At 35.2% G+C, this 17380-nt stretch overlaps 1 protein-coding gene across 4 annotated transcripts in view; it reads right to left on the bottom strand.

Moving 5' to 3' along the window:
- NDFIP2 (Nedd4 family interacting protein 2) overlaps positions 1-17380 on the bottom strand; it is a 64899-nt gene that overhangs the window by 28781 nt on the left and 18738 nt on the right. For all 4 annotated transcript variants that reach the window (XR_006199733.1, XM_042928715.1, XM_042928722.1 and 1 more), the window contains one exon: positions 2145-2301. Coding sequence is in view for 3 of the 4 variants with exons in the window: in XM_042928715.1 (XP_042784649.1) it covers positions 2145-2301 (157 nt within the window). In the remaining variant the exon portion in view is untranslated. The remainder of the gene's footprint in view (positions 1-2144; positions 2302-17380) is intronic.

Raw genomic sequence — 17380 nt, 5'->3', positions numbered from 1 at the left:
TTATATACAAATAAAAGGAGTAAGCATTTACTAAATTAGTGAGAATACCTTCATAAGAAAATCATTTTCAGCAATTGCATAAAATTGTAAATGGAAAAAGTAAATGGTATGATCTTTTTACACACCCATATGGTCTAGATAAAATTTGTAGAAGCAGAAATGGTAACAAGATAAAGTTGGCAGAAGTTTGAGAAGTACTGATATTGATTATAGAATAAGAGACAAGAAAGATGAAATACTCTAGTGAAGGGTCTTCTAATATTAAAATGTTTCTTATAATAGATTTAAAAAGTGTTTCCTAAAGAATACATAAAATACGTAGAGGTTATTTACAATCGTATACAAAAGCATATTTAAAAATTTAAATATTTATTTTTGAGAGAGTGCAAGCAGGGGAGGGGCAGAGAAAGAAGAGGATAAAGGATCCAAGCAAGCTCTGCACTGACAGCAGGGAGCTCCATGCAGGGCTCGAACTCACAAACTGTGAGATCATGACCTGAGCCAAAGTTGGACGCTCAACCAACTGAGCTACCCAGACGCCCCTAAAATTTTTTCAATTATATAATGATTAACTCAAAGAAACAACAAATGTTTGCAAGGATGTGCAGAAAAATAAACTCTCATGCACTGCTATAGGAATGCAAACTGGTGCAGCCACTGTGAAAAACAGTATGGAAGTTTAAAAAGTCAAAAATAGGGGGTGCCCGGGTGGCTCAGTCGGTTAAGAGTCTGACCTCAGCTCAGGTCATGATCTCACCATTCATGGGTTTGAGCCCTGTGCTGTCTGTGCTGACAGCTCAGAGCCTGGAGCCTGCTTCCGATTCCGTGTCTCCGTCTCTCTCTGTCCCTTCCCAACTCTCACGCGTGCTCTCTCACTTTCTCTCTAAAAACTAAATAAACATTAAAAAAACATTTTTTTAAGTCAAAAATAGAACTACCCTATGATCAAGTAATCGCACACTACTGGGTATTTACCCAAAGAACATGAAAACATTAATCTGAAAGGATATATGCGCCCCTGTATTTATTGTAGCACTATTTACAATAGCCAAATAGCCAAATTATGGAAGAAGCCCTAGTGTCCACTGGTAGATGAAAGGATACAAAAGATATGGTGTGTATGTATATAGTGGAGTATTATTCAGCTTTTTAAAAAAAGAATGAAATCTTGCCATTTGCAACAACATGGATGGAGCTAGAGAGTATAATGCTAAGTGAAATAAGTCAGGGAAACACAAATACCATATGACTTTACTCATATGTGGAATTTAAGAAACAAAACAAATGAGCAAAGGAAAGAAAACAGAGACAAACCAAAAATGAGACTATTAACCAGAGACAACAAACAAATGGTTATCGGAAGGACGTGAGCAAAGGGATGAGTGAAATAGGTGAAGGGGATTAAGAGTACACTTATCATGATGAGCACTGAAATGTACAGAACTGCTAAATTATTGTACACCTGAATATATATACACCTGTACACCTGTATTGTACAAAATATTGTACACCTGAATAATATAACACTGTATGTTAACTGTACTGGAATAAAAGTAAAGAATAAAAAATAAATTATATAATGATTAGCTTAGCATTACTGGGAAAATACAAATTGTGGCCGGAGAAACTGAGGAGGGTATTTCTTTAGAATGACCTGAAAAGGTAAGATGAACAGTAAGAAGCAGGAACCACTGTCGTATGTCCAGGAATTACTACCATATGTGTGTGATAACATTATGTACACCCTTCACCTCCGTTCACACATACCACATTCCTGCTCACACTCAGCATCAATAGTACCTTGTTTTACAACTATGTAAGTAGATATACACAAACACAAATATATAAAAATATGTTGTGTACATACAATGTATTTATTTCTTCCAAAAGCAATATGCTACTCTGCTGGAAATAGTAATAAGCATAAGCAAGTTTATACTTATAATTTTTTTGAAAACAACAAGAATACGAGGCAAGTAATATATGAGTAAACATTTTACAAACTATCCTTGGGAAAACCTTTTTTTAAAAAATCATAAAACCAGGAAGCCTCTTAATAGACTCGATAATTACACAAAACCATACTGGTTAAAAAAAAAGAGATACTAAAAATATTACTTGTCGTTTCAAACTAGAAACAATACCTGAAGTTGTAGGTACTTCCACAGTAATACTGCTATAAGGTGGAGGAGAAGAGTCAGTTTCAAGTACTGATGCAGAAGGAGCAGTCTGCGGTGTTGAGTTTGAAGTCGATGGTTGCTCTACAGCAGACGACTCTGAATTATCCTCTTCATTGTGAAGCTAAGAGAACAAGGAAAAAGAAAACAATAATGTAATTCTCATTATTATTTTTAAAAAATGTAAGCTGATTTTCAAAGACTGTTTTAGGCAAAGGATCACTTTTTAGCTAAAAACAAAGAAAAATAGCATTTAAAAAGATGAACAAAATTTGTAAGAGATCTAAGCAGTCATTAAAAAATTGTATTTTTGGTAGTTTCTTTACAATAAAATTGAGGTTCAAATTAAGCATTTATAAAGAAAAAAAATCATGACTAAAATACATTCAAATCCATTCAATCCTACAGTTAATATCATCTACCATGTATTAATCGCTACAAAGAAAACAACCAATACAACCACAATACCATTTCTATTACACTAGCATCTAGGATAACTGAAATGTAACCTGAATTAATAAAATGAAATAATAATATATAAACATTTCAAAAATGCAGAATACTCTAAGGAGGTCTTCTCAAGTACCAGAAGAATTACTTATCAAGCAATATGAACCAATGTGTATATAAAATCTTGGAAGACGCTCTTCAACACAACAAACGTACTGAAAGCTCAGAATTGCAAAATAATACGTTGGATCTGTATTTAACTCATTTAATCCTCACCACATATCTATGAAATAGTATTATCCCCATTTGACAGATTAAAATGGGGGAAGGGAACAACCCTGAAAGGGCTAGAGTAACTTGCTAGACATCACAACAGCCAGGACGGGTAAGGCCAGGACTCAAACCTGAGCAGCAGGGCTGCAGACTTCTTACTTCATTTACAAGTAACCTTTTAAAAAGTGTTTTAAAAACTTTAAATTTGTTAGGAGGTGATGGTAATGACATACAAACTAATTCGAGGTCAACCAAAAGCATCAGTATCTAAAAAGTGACTCACCAAAAAGGTACTATAATTGATCCTTATATTTGCAAAAGAGTCCGTATTAACTATTTAAAAGAATTTTAATATAATTTATTGTCAAGTTAGCTTACAGTATATACAGTGTGCTCTTGGTTTTGGGGGTAGAATCCCAAGATTCTTCGCCTACATACAACACGCAGTGCTCATCCCAACAAGTGCCCTCCTCAATGCCCATCACCCATTTTCCCCTCCCTCCAATGCCCCCCCATCAACCCTCAGTTTGTTCTCTGTATTTAAGAGTCTCTTATGGTTTGCCTCCCTCCCTCTATTTGTAACTATTATTTCCCCTTCTCTTATGAAATATTTTAAGATACTTTTAAATCTATTAGAATCTTGTTTTGAAAAGAAACTACAGGTCTTCAATATTACTCAATTTTCACATCTTAATTTATTCTTGTAAAGAAATTCAATGTTAAAAATCCCCCAAATTTTGTCACAGAGCAAAACTGTATAAACACAAATCTGAGTGTTGTGATGTGGTGAAATGAACATGCACTTGGAGTTTAAAAAGAGCATGCAAATTCTTTCTCTACCTTTTAGGAGCTTTGAGAAACCTCTGTGCCTCAGTGTCTCCAAGTTTAAGTTCTAAATGCAGCCAAAATCCTCATAGGATTGTAAAATAATATTTGGAAGGCACCCAACATTAACATCTAACACACAGAAGGCATTTAATAAATACTAGTTTCCTCCTTCTTCCCCTTTAATATACTTTATTCTGTGACCTGAAATAATTCGGTGCTATCAGTCCAATAGTCATTCATATGCCTGTAAAAAAATTAAAAATATATATATGCAAAGTAAAATTTACTTCACTGCTGTTTGCATGTGTCTTGGTAAGTGATCTCACTAACACAATACTTTTGTTGAGTTCATAAATTTTAACAGAACTGCCATAAACATACCTAAAATCACTTCTCAAGTTACTAAGACAGTTTTTTTCTCCATAACACCAAGGTTTATGTGACAGAATTCACTCACAGAAACTGAACTGTAAGGTCAAATAATCATAAAGTGAATTTTGCATGAGCTTTGTATTTACCTGCAGTTTTCCAAGCAGGCACTACACGACCACCCTCCTGACTAGCAACACTGCCTCAGAGTCACAAAGCATCTTCCATGTTTCCTCGTACAAGTTACGCAGGGGAACACCTAACTTAGTCATCTTTGATCATATTTTGAAAAGCAAAAATGTCAGACGAGCAAATTGAGGCAAATAAAAGTGAAGTACGGATATATACTAACATTCACAACTAAACAATTAACAGCGATGCTGTCAAAAAATGAAACCACTGCTCCACCGCTACCATTAACAATGCAAATGTGGGTGAACTATACTAAAGAAAACGCCTTATGACAAAACAGCTCTCCTCTGGTTCCTAAGAAACACTCCTTACCATATCAAATACATAAATGTGTTCCCCAGAATGACCAGCTCATTTTTAAAACCTATCAAAATGTACTTAAATAACTGCAATAAAAAGAGTTAACTACAGATATTTTTATATATGATCTCAGAAGTAGAGCTCGGAACTTGTAAAACATACCCTAAATTATTTCAAATGCCCTACAGTTCCAGTTTTATTTTTTAAAAAAATTATAACGTACAGTGAACATTTGCCATGTATCAATAGTAAAACCCAATAACTCAGTCAATAATGTCTATCCACTGTAGCAGAGAACTTCCAAAATGCAATTTTTTTATTTGATCTCTTTGGTGCCTCTGTAAATTGACCTACTTTGAGTGCCTTTTAACTAAGTCCATTCAAGGGCTCAAACCAAATCACATTTATCAAACCAGACAGTGTCATTTGTGGAAATTTTTCCTTAATCATGCTGTGCAATGGTTCTAGTTTACATTCTGTAAGGATTACCATAAACAGCAAAAAAAGAGACAGGGATAAATAGGGTAGGACCTACATATATACAATAATGAACAAGGCACCTCCAAAGTTATCTTCCTAGCTTATCCTATTTATAAGTCTCCTGAAAAAAAACATGGGCACAGGAAGGGGCACCTGGGTGGCTCAGTCAGTTAAGCCTCTGATCCTTGATTTCAGCTCAGGTCATGATATGGTTGTGATACTGAGCTTCCATATAGGAGTCTTTATCTCCCTCTCTCTCTACCCGCCCCTGGCTCGCTCATGTGCTCTCTCTCAAAATAAATAAATTTTTTTAAAAAATAGCACATGAAAACTAAAACATGTCCTTTATATAGTGACCAGGGTGATGAAAAGTTGCACAGGGAGCCACAGTTTTTTAGCCTGAAGGATACTAGGATAACAAGAGGGCTATCTTCAACATACCTGTAGCTAATCCTTACTGATGTATGCTGAGTATTTTTAATGATAAGTCAACCTTAACCATTATGATTAACTCTACCTTGCCGTCCAGTCTTCTCATGTGTAAACTATTATTTATTTTCCTTTAAGCTCTCCTATGCTATGGCACTTCACTCTATCTTAAGGTGATAAAAGATTAACGTAATAACTGTGAGCTTTGCTTCTGAGAAGCCAGAAACCTAATGAATGTTTTCTAAACATACCAAGATGAGAACGTATGGATGTACTATGAAGTGTTCAGTGAGCAGTGTTTGAAAGAGAAAAAAAAAACTGTAAGTTATTGGGGGAAAAAAGTACGTGAAGAACTAATGTATATTTTGTATACTACCATATTCTTACATTTAATTTTAGCACAAAACAAAACTGGGAAGAAGAGTTCGTAGATGCAAGGAGATAAATTTTACCTCAATAAAAAACCTTTAAAATTTTTTAATTAGATCTTTTAAATTATTAGAATGCTAGCTTTTCTGAAGGGCAACACTTTCAGGCAGATTTTGGATGATTCTCTGGCAAGGCTGCACACCATATAGCTGTTTTTCCCAGAAGAGTCCTACTTTTTATATCTACTATTGCAAGGCTCCATTCAACTTAGCATTTTCTCCACCCCTTTCATTCTCAAGAAAACTGAATGGTCAATTCAATAGTCAACCTACATAAAATGGGATTCTTGCCCTTTATATAATATTAATAGATGGCAAAGGCTGCTATAAGATAACATGACTCTAGCAAAAACCTATGGTAGTCTCTATCATTCTATGTTGCCTTAACACCTCAATTAGAGGAGAAAACAGATTAGAGTTGCAATAAAATCAACTGGTAGAATCCAGCTACTCATTTTAATCACCCAAGAAGAAAATGAGCTACCTTATCTATGCCTCTAGGGATAAGGTGATAATAGCAGGAGCTACGAAATCCCTGCAGACAGCACAAGCGATCTAAACCAATAGCGTGGAACACAGGTTCCCACAAAGCACCGCTGCCTGGTATATGAAGTTAGATTTTCTACCAATAAAACTAAATTATAGCAGTCTTCCTTATATATATAAATATACTATTAAGCAAAGTAACAGAACTGTCTTAATGTTAGGGTGTTTTTTCTTCGCTAAAACTTTCCTGTCTCTGGACATTTATCCACTAATGAGAGCTAGCTTATGATAAAGCAAAAATATAAACAATTAGGAAAGAATGTATAAGCAATGAATGAATATTAATAAAAAACTGTCAGTTGGCAAATCATGCTTAATTTTCAGCTTCTTCTCTTGAAAGTACAGAATTTTAGTTGTTTTATATTTCATAATATAAACATATTTCTGCTAGTAAAACCTTTCTTCTTAACATGAAATAGTATCATTATTTCATAGTGCTCCACAAACGGTACCATGAGTGCTAGATGCTCCATCACCTGAACAAGGCTGCAAAATAACTATTTAAAACCAAGTGTCGGGGCACCTGGATAGCTAAATTGGGTAAGTGTCTGACTCTTGATTTCAGCTCAGGTCATGATCTCATGCTTCATGACTTTAAGTTCAAGCCCCACATTGGACTCTGCACTGACAGTGCTAAGCCTGCTTAAGATTTTCTCTCTCTCTCTCTCTCTGACTCTCCCCTGCTCACACTCTTTCTTACAGAAAAATAAATACATAAACTTAACAACAAAAAAAAGTGTCATCAGATATTTTATCAAGGCACATCTTAGTTTTCTCTTAAACAAATAAGGGTTTTGGTTTCATTTCAAAACTGCTATTGTCTGCTTCCAACACGTCAACTGAAAAAAAGAACTGAGATCTCAGACATTAAAATAGAGTGAAACTATGAAAATAAATGTCACCACACATGAAATAAGCCCCTAATTCGGCAATCAGAATTTGAACATTCAAGAGGTTTTAAAATCAAAACTATTTAGGCACAAGAATGAAAAACAAGATCTAGTCAATTCTAATTGCAACCATTTCCTTCCAGCAAACTACCACTTGCAAGTCTGGACTGTGCTTCATGATGCCCTGTGGGGGCTTAGGGACCCTGACAACCTCTAATTAGATTTGGGAATGTTTCTACCTTCCCGATCAGATCATAACCTTCAGAAATTTATAAAGTATGCTTTATCCATCCTGGTATACCCTAAAACAGGTAGCTGAGTGTAGAGCTTGAGTAGGCTTCACATAAAATACAGTCGTCTAAGCCTCCCAGAGTTTTTTTTACCAAAATGGGGGAGGGAGTTTAGTCAAGTAATAGATGCACTTAACATTTCAAGATCAAGAATCATATTTCATATATTTCTAGGATTTCCTCGGTGCTCTACATATAGCAGACACCTGAAATATTTAGTCATTCAACTTTTGTGGGCAGTTATTATTAGTTAATAAGAAAATGTTTGTTATTAAGCTTACTAAAATTAAACCATATTTTCAGAAAAAAATCTCTGAATTACATTAAACAAGAAAATAAATTCCAACCCCACATCACCCAAGTCTTCAGAAAAACTACACTAGAGTCAGCCTTTCTTACCACAGCTAGACAAGACAACCAACAACAAAGAAAGTCACAAAAATCACATGCAGCTATCCTCTCCCATAAGCAAATCAATGAGTTGGCAAGGGTAAGGGTCACTGGATTACAGACAAACTACCTGAGACTGTACGTACAGATAGAAGAAGCATCAGGGACTCAGAGCACAGAGAAGTAACGAAAGTTCATACACAGGATTTTTACTCATCAAAAAATAGTTTACTATGAAAGAATATAAGTACAAAACCAAAAACAGGTCATAAAAGGGGTGATCTTTTGATAAAAGTTAGTAGAAATGAAAACTCTAAGAAAACAAATTTTACTGGACATAAGAAACAAAACAGCATCACATAGAAGGAATATAAATTATTAATGAAAAAAATGAAAATATTCCTAATAATTAAAAGAGCACAAACTGTTAGGAAGGATAGTGTTGGGACTCAAACTAGTAAGAGTATAAATTCACTGAACTACCTTGAAGAGCAATTTGGCAATTCCTATGAAAGCTGAAGGTGTGTAGGATACAATCATTCTACTTCCAGATGTCAACACTAGAAAACTCACTAGGACATAAAAATACATGTACAAGATTGCTCTCAGCAGTACTATCTGTAATAGTAAGATACTGAAAACAACAGTCTGCCAGCAGGAAATGAATATTATTTCATGATTTTATAACACAATTCAACACTTTAAATTGATGAATTTGATCAATATGAATCATCATAGATAAATCTTTAAAACATTCCAGGTGAAAAAGCAAGCTGCAAAAGTATAAAACAGCAAAAAACTGTAATAAGTACATTTTCACATAAATCTAAAACCTATCTATTTTATATAGTAAAAACATCCATAGAAATCATATACATCAACTTCAAGACAGCATACGAAGAAGAAGGGGGAGGCATGAATGCAAGGCTTTGAGCATACCTTTCCTTAAAAAAAGGAAAAAAAAGTTCAAAACTTGAAACAAATATGACAAAATGCTATTATCTCCACTTGCCATTATCTCCACAGTGGATATAAAACTATCTTGTATATTATTTTCTGTACTTTTATGTTTGAAATGTTTCATAATTTTAATATTTACATTTAAAACAAAAAGTTGAGCTGGCCAAGTTGTCTTCCATGTATATTTATAGCACCCACGACTCCTTAAAAAAAATTAATCCACAATGAAAAACAGGCAATCAGAAAATGAGTCAAATACCAAGCAAAGAGAAAAGTATTAGGAAAAGATATGGTGGTTAGCACTGAATCCTCTTAAATACAGAACTAATGCTAAACATAGAGCTAAAGTCTAAGCTGCTGGCAGAAATCAGGGGCGCCTGGGTGGCTCAGTCAGTTAAGTGTCCAACTCTTGACCTTGGCTCAGGTTATGACTGCCCAGTTCGTGGGATGGAGTCCCACACTGGGCTCTGCACTGACAGTGCTAAGCCTGCTTGGGATTCTCTCTCTCCTCTCTCTCTGCTTCTCCCCTGCTCACGCTCTTTCTCTCTCATTCTTAAGATAAACAAATAAACTTAAAAAAAAACAAAACAAAAACAAAAACCTGGAGCGCCTAGGTGGCTCAGTTAGTTAATAGTTACGTATCCAACTCTTGATTTCAGCTCACATGATCTCATGGTTTGTGAATACTTGGGCTCTGCACTGACAGCCTGCTTGGGATTCCCTCTCCCTCTCTCCCCCTCCCCTGCTTGCGCATGCTCCCCACCCCTCTCTCATTCTCAAAATAAATCAATAAACATTAAAAAAAAAAAACTTTAACAAAAAAACCCAAAAAGCAAACATTACATAACCTGAAAAAGTAAAAATATACGTAACATAGAAATGAGGGACTGAGGAAAAAAAGAGATGAGAGAAAGTATCATTTATCTCATCTATCACAGCTGGGATTTAATCTCTAATACCTAAAATTAAAACATGCAGTTTTTTTAAATTATCCTAATTCCCTACTGGTTTTTGTATTTTTTCTTAATTTTGGTGAAATCTTACATAACCGAACAGCTCTGTGTTAAACCTTTATCTAGAATTCAGCTGTTCATTTAGATTTTTTTCCCCTGGTGTTGAATTCAAACAAAATCATATTTCATGTTTTCGTTTTTTAAAATAGCATAAATGGCATTATCCTATTTTTATAACATTATTCCTTTCTATAAGCACAAATGAAATTATGCGCACCAAATGCTAACATAAGTTATTTCTGGTTGCTAAGGTATGGATGCCTATATTGCTTCTTTCTTTGTACTCTTACTGCCTACATTTTTAAAAATAAGTATATATAACTTTTTAGAAAAATTAAAAAGGTCATTACAAAAACACACTTTAGTCTAGTAATTCTTACTTTAAGACTACACCCAAACAAACTAATCAGAAACTTAAAACAAGACTTCTTTATAAAGCTGTTCATCACAGTTTTACAGTAATGGAAAACTGGAAACAATCTATTCATCCAAAATAATATAGGAGTATCAAAAGAATGGAGCCATTTAAGATGGTGTTTCTAACAGGATACTTAATGACATAAGGAAATGATCATGATATAGTATTAAAAAACTGACAAAATTGTGTGGATAAATTATATATTATTCTATGTTTAAATAAGAAAAAATGTTTCAAACTGACAGGTGACAAAATGGGCAGCATGAGCGCTTGCAAGTTGTACTTTATGTTTCTTTGTTTTTTACTTTTCTATTTTCTCCAAGTTCTCTAGAACTGAGAAGAAAGTAAGAAACATTCGTTTTTATTCTTAAGACACAAAGTGATATATTAAAGACATTTCCATCTATGCTTAAAGAAAGAAGTTTCTGTAAGCTAGAAAACAGACACTATAAAATTTCTCCATTACCAAATTAAAAAAAAATCACCACATACTCTACATACATCCAATAACCTTTTATAACCATTATCTTTACAAGAAAAGAAAGTCAGGTATATAAACTGATATGATCATCTTTATTTTCCATCAATTTTTAATACAATTATGTATTAATAGCACTAATACATAAAGTAATACCAATATGTACACATTTTTGTGTGATGATTTTCTAATAAAACACACTTTACAGGCCAAAATTACTCATAAGGGCTTTTTCTTGGTCTCTTATCCATCTATAGCAGAGTTTGCTTTATGGGGTCCCTTTGCCTTTGTTAATCACATTACATATTCATGTACATCATCTACAAAGTCATTCTGTTTGCACAGGAACACTATCTAGTCCTTAGTACTCCAGTTACAAGGATGGCACACTTACATCATCAGCAACATGCCGCCAATATTCTGTTTTATTCAACAACTCAGCTAATAAACGACTCTGCAAACTTTCCACAAACAACTCTGTGAGAAAATGCTCAGTAAGCACCCAGTAGAGCAATAGTAAGCTACTATGGCAGTGACTGTTGTGCTGGTCAGTTTGCTTCCACTACAGCCCTATGTTTAAGTGTAAACAGTACTTCCTCAATCCAAACTAAACTCTAGAAATCAGATATTTCACATTATCCAGATTCTGTATGGTAGGAAAGTGCAAACATGATGGGGACATATCAAAGGACATGGGAGATGAAAGAGGCAACCACTGGTCAAATCTGGGAGGAGCTGAGCCTCATAATAAATGATAACAGTACCAAATTATAATCAGTAGAATAAAATAAGAATCCATTAATTCATACTGATATAAATGAATAAATAAACTGGAGGCAAGGAAATGTTTCCTTGTACAACTCTAAATAAATGTAGAAGAAATGAAAGAACTAGAAAATTACCATGACGACTACCATAGGTATAACTATTTCAGGCAATAATAACCAGTAAATTCTAAAGCCAGTTGGTGAAAGTATTGTTAGGAAAAAAATGGACATTTGTGGAGTATACTACAAAATAGCAGATGTGAATCTTTCCAAAACATTGTCATGAAAGACTTAAAAAATTAGACAACTGTTCCAGATTAAAAGAGACTAACAGAAGCACAATATTTAATAAAGAGCTACATCCTGATATTTTTCTTTTGCTATAAAAGATCTTAGGGAAACTAGTGAACTTTGCAGATTATATTATTATATCAATGCTACTGATTTTGATAATTTGCACTATAAGTTTATAAGACAATGCCTTTGATTTTACAAAATATACACGGAGATATTTAGATGTAAAAGTACAGCATGTCTGCTATTTACTTTCAAAAATGCTTGGGGGGGGCGGGGGGGGGGAAACAGTGTATGTTTGTATATACACATACAATGTAACGGGAATATCACAAAGCAAATATAATAAAAAAATCAACATTTGAAGAAACTGTATACATGGTATACAGGATTCTTTGGAATCTTTTTCCACACTTTTTATAAGTCTAAAATTATTTTAAAATAAAAGTTAAAAAACAAAATGCTATACAATAAGAAAATAGAACAATATGTTGTACAAAAACCAACAGATTAACTTAAACTCTACAATCTGGCTTCTAACAATTTCCATTCCAGCATTAGAAATCCTATAAGATCATGAAAAACCTCCACACCTTCAGTCACTTTAGAAAATGGTTTCTCCACATTTAATCAAAATCCAACTTCCCCGGATGGCATTACAACCCTCAAAGGCCTCTCAAACAAGTATGTCAATCCTCCCACAGCTCCTCCTTATCCGGGAACAAGAAGAAAAGGAACATTTTCTTGGATATTGCCAGATCTAGATCAAGAGGCTCTCTTAAAGTTTACACTATCTATACAGCTTGTTAGACCCACTTACATCTTATTATTACTATTCACAAGGGTCAAAAATCATTCCCCAGTTAAGCCTTACAAGCCAGCTCTCTACCCCCAACATCCCCTCTGCCTTAAGTCCTACTATGTTACAGGATCACTAAACCAACTTAACACCCCAGCTATAAAACAGGAAGTGATGATATTCAGAGTTGAGTTTTCCAGAGACTACCTCAGTTCACCACTTTTCCTGACCTGACAGTCATCTATTCCTGCTTCTATAAAAAAGATTTCTACATCTAGTAGTTGGTTCACAAACTCCTGGCATTTACCTTTCCCACTTCCTTACTTCCACTAAGTCTATTCTTTGGGCCCTCCATTCACTGCCACTTGGTTTTACTTTCTATCCCATGCAGCCAGGATTATAAAGTGAAAAATTTACATGACACACTCAATTTTCTAGCTCCTATATCCTCTGCTACATGTACACTACTGAGATCCAATCTGGAATGAGTCTCTCTGCTATTCTCCAGGTAGAAAGAGGAAAACAAATCACACAATTGTGCCACACAAATTTAGTTTCTCATCTCAGCAGGGCCATCAGAATAGTCCTCACCACGACAGGTGTTTCAGCTCTGTCAACCTCCTATCCTCCACTTCCGACCTTGGAGCTCAGTCAAAATCTTTGCTTCCTACTTCACAGAGGAAAACAGGTTTTCAAGCAAAAATTCCTTCAACTTCTCTCCCCTGCATCTCTAAATTTAGCATTATGGCATCCATCCTAACATATTCTTTACTCCTAAATGCCAGACAACTGCACAGAGAAGATCCTGCCTCCCAAAGGATTATTTTCTCTTTAAATTATGTCTCTCCTTCCTTTCTCCACTAATTTCTGCCTCTCTACCCACATGTATATTCTATTCATGCCATAGTTAAAAGAGAAAAACTGCCATCAGCTAAAAATAAAGTTTTTTTTCCCCTGTGCTTTTTGAAGTATTTCCATCTTGCCTTTCTTTCCTTCCTTCCGTGACAAACACCCTATAAAGAGAGAGAGAGAGAGAGAGACAGAGATCTATTCTTACTCTGTGCACTTCTAATTCTCATTTCCTCTCAATCCATCACCAACTGGCTTTCACTCAAAGAGCTCTTGCTAGGAACACCTACCTCCTAATTGTTAAATCCAAAAGCCTTTTTTTCAGTCCTCATTATAAGAAAATCTTTAATACATTCAACTCGATTGAGTGTACTTCTAATTGGTTTTTCTTTAGCCTCCACAGAACTATTTCCTTCTGGTTTTCCTCCTACCTCTGACTACTCATTTTGTTTCTTTTGCAGGGGTCCTTATTTTACTCTGCCAACTTTAAAAAGTCTTAGCTAAAACTGAATCAAGAGCTGTGGAGACTGCCTCGAAGACACAGACTGGACTGAAGCTGGATAGTGTGTAATTGATATGATTTAGTTTCATTTACCAAGGGCATAAGCAACTAACCCCATGTAACAATGCTGAAGTTGCTATTACAAGCATTCATCATTTAAAAAAATAGCACAGTGTACTGTCTTCTGATTTTACATTCTCTTAGATGGCTGCGTAGCTGCTAATGAATAAACTAGAAAAGAAGATAACCTGATATCAGAAGATCTAAATTTCCTACCCCTCCTAACTGCATAATCTTCACTGGTCTTTGGGCTTCATCTTCTTTCTGTGAATCATTCATTTTCATTCAGTAGTCAGTTATCTAACATCTACTAAGTGCCTAATATGTTCTAGGTACCAGACTGGGTGCAAGAAATGGGTATAAATTCCAAACCATCAATCTCTAGAACTTCTAGCTTCTAACAACTAGGAGCTCTAGGCAAGGCCATGATACAGTATAACTAGGGCTACAACAGAGAGAATAAAGGAAAACAAAAGTCTGTATCTATCACAGATAAACCAGAGAGCCAAGACCAGCAAGGACCCAGGCCTGAAACATCAATTTTCCCTCAGCAAACACAGAGAAGCTATGAACAGAATCCTCAAGCAAAACTAAATACAGTAATAACAATTATGAGACAAGCTGTTAATGATTCATCCAGGAAGGATAGCAAATGCCAAGATGCCACTACAGGCAAAAGTCAAAGGACTCATCCATCAGTGTTACATGCGAAAGCAAACCTTCAAAAGTTGGCTGATAAATGAAATACATAATCTCAATAACTTCACAATATCAGAAGCCAAACACACACACATTCTCTCTGTTCCTTTCAAAAAATCTTGTGTTTCTACACTGACTCACACTATATATTTCTTTACTCCCATATAAATATTAGTTATTCTCATGTTATAGTGATCACTATATTGCCACATTTCTAAAGGCATGGTCAATACAGAAACACCATTATGCCTAGGTTTTCCACACAACTTGATGCGACTGCTGGCATTTTCTAATAAAAATTTACACACGTGAATTCCATTACTGTATTGATTTGCCCTAGGAGCAAAGATGCACAAGACAAAAACATGTTATAACTTGTGCCTCTGAAGAAACCAGAGCAAAATTACTTCCCAGAGAGAAGCTGAGTAGGTGGTTCTCTATGTTACTCAAATTCCAACTGTCAGCAAATCTCAGCACACATAATAAAACAAATTTACCAAATAGGTTTTTCGGGGGGGGGGGGGGGGGGGGAGGGGGAAACCTGGTAATCTAAATGCTTTACTCTCTGCAAAACTGAATTTTGCTTTCAAAAGAAATCTTTAGTTAGCATAAGTAAAACAGTGAAAGACTTGAAAGTACATATTTCATTATACAGTAATTTTGCTTTTAACTAGAGTCAATGAATAGCACCGTGTAGGCATATATTACGTATAGACAAATGAAATAAAATACTAGCACAAACAGTTCTGAGCCCATCCTCAGTCACCTGAATTGGGCTAAAAATAAGAAGCATACTGGGTTTAAACACAACGGGGTTGGAATCAACTTTTCTAGATTCAAATCTAGGCTCCAGCACTTACTAACTCTTGTGATCTACCTGGGCTTCAGTTTTATCATCTTAAACACAAAATGGTTACTCACAGGGTTTCTGTAAGAATTATAAAATTAACACCTGTAAACACTTAGAATAATGCCTGACACAGTAAAACTCCAATAAGTGTTAGTTTAAAAAAACAAGACAAAGCCACTTTACATGTATCACCCACTTTTGTCTCTACGATAACCCTCTGAGTATGGCTGAGTAAAATGAGCACGGTGGAACAAGTATGAATTAAACTGACACACCTAGTTAGAAGCAGAGTCCAAGATTCAAATACAGATTGTACTGTCTCTAAATTCAGAATCTTTCTAATTCAAAATGCCTCCAATAAAAAAATCAGGGGTAGTAATCCATTCTACCACAAAATGACCTTTTTGAGTACTTCTTATGCTGATTCAAGTACGAACACACACGCACACACACACCCCATCTTTGAATCCACCCATCTACTTCCCTTCAGTGCCACTCCTCTAATCCAAGCCACCACTATCTCTTACCTAAACTATTGCCATAGCTTCCTAACTAAATTGCAGACACTAACATTTGTTAATTCTTGGTTGGTTCACCAAGAAATAATACAACACTGAAGCCCACCTATGTAAGTCAAGAACACATAAACACATCTTATAAAACACAAATCTTTTTAGAAAAATATCTCCTTTAGAGGAGTACCCAATTTAAAGAAAATCTCCAACATGAAAGAAAAACAAAACAAAAATATTAAAAAGAAAGTTAACGTAGGGAGTAGAAAATAAAAAATCTCACTAATCTACAGTTGGATCTAGTTCCAGCATGGCAGTATAGGCCCCCTAAAGTCAAACCCTCCCACTGATAGCAACTAAAAACTTGGGACAACATACAAAGCAACCCAACTCCCTGAGCACTCTGAACACTAAAGAAAACAGGGATGTAGAGGAAAGTTAAAACTTGATGAAACAACCTGCACAAAATACCAGCACCCCACCACCACCCGCCTTTTATTTCTTTTTGCAGCTTTGCTCTGAGGTAGAACCACAGTTGTGGAAAACCACTGTGGCTTGGGCTACTAAAACCCCAATAGAAATCCTATTCCTGGCCAAAAGAAGCATGGAATGCAGCCAAACCGGCCAGGAAGTACAGAAACATCACTACCTTTGGAACCATGTAGGTGTAAGACTAACCCAAAATAGATTAGTAAAGGCCTAAAATTTAATATCATATCTGAACCACTGCACACATAGTGTGAAGCAGTACTTAAAATCTAAAGCTGAGAGGATGGCTCTTAAAACAAAACAGCTATATTCTCCAGAGGACCACAGCAAAACTCAGAAGATCCAGGATAAAATCCAAAATTACTAGAAATAAAAAATACTAGAAAATATAAAACATTCTCCAGGAAAAGGGCAATCAAGAGATGCCAATTCCAAGATGACTCAGATTATAGTCACCATGCAAGCATTTTAAAGCAGCTATTATAATTATGTTCCAGGAAGTAAAGCAAAATTACCTTGAAATCAATGAAATGACAGAGAATCAGAGCAGAAAAACAGGAAAAAAAACAGCAACAAAATTTTTGAGTGAATTTTACCTCCAAGCATCTTTTCTTAGGAACCTGCCAGAAAACATGTCACAATGAAATA

Source organism: Panthera leo, chromosome A1 (genome assembly GCF_018350215.1).
Source record: "Panthera leo isolate Ple1 chromosome A1, P.leo_Ple1_pat1.1, whole genome shotgun sequence".
Classification (NCBI taxonomy): Eukaryota; Metazoa; Chordata; class Mammalia; order Carnivora; family Felidae; genus Panthera; species Panthera leo.
The sequence above is the reverse complement of the archived record's forward strand: the minus strand, read 5'-3'. Positions and strand labels throughout refer to the sequence as shown.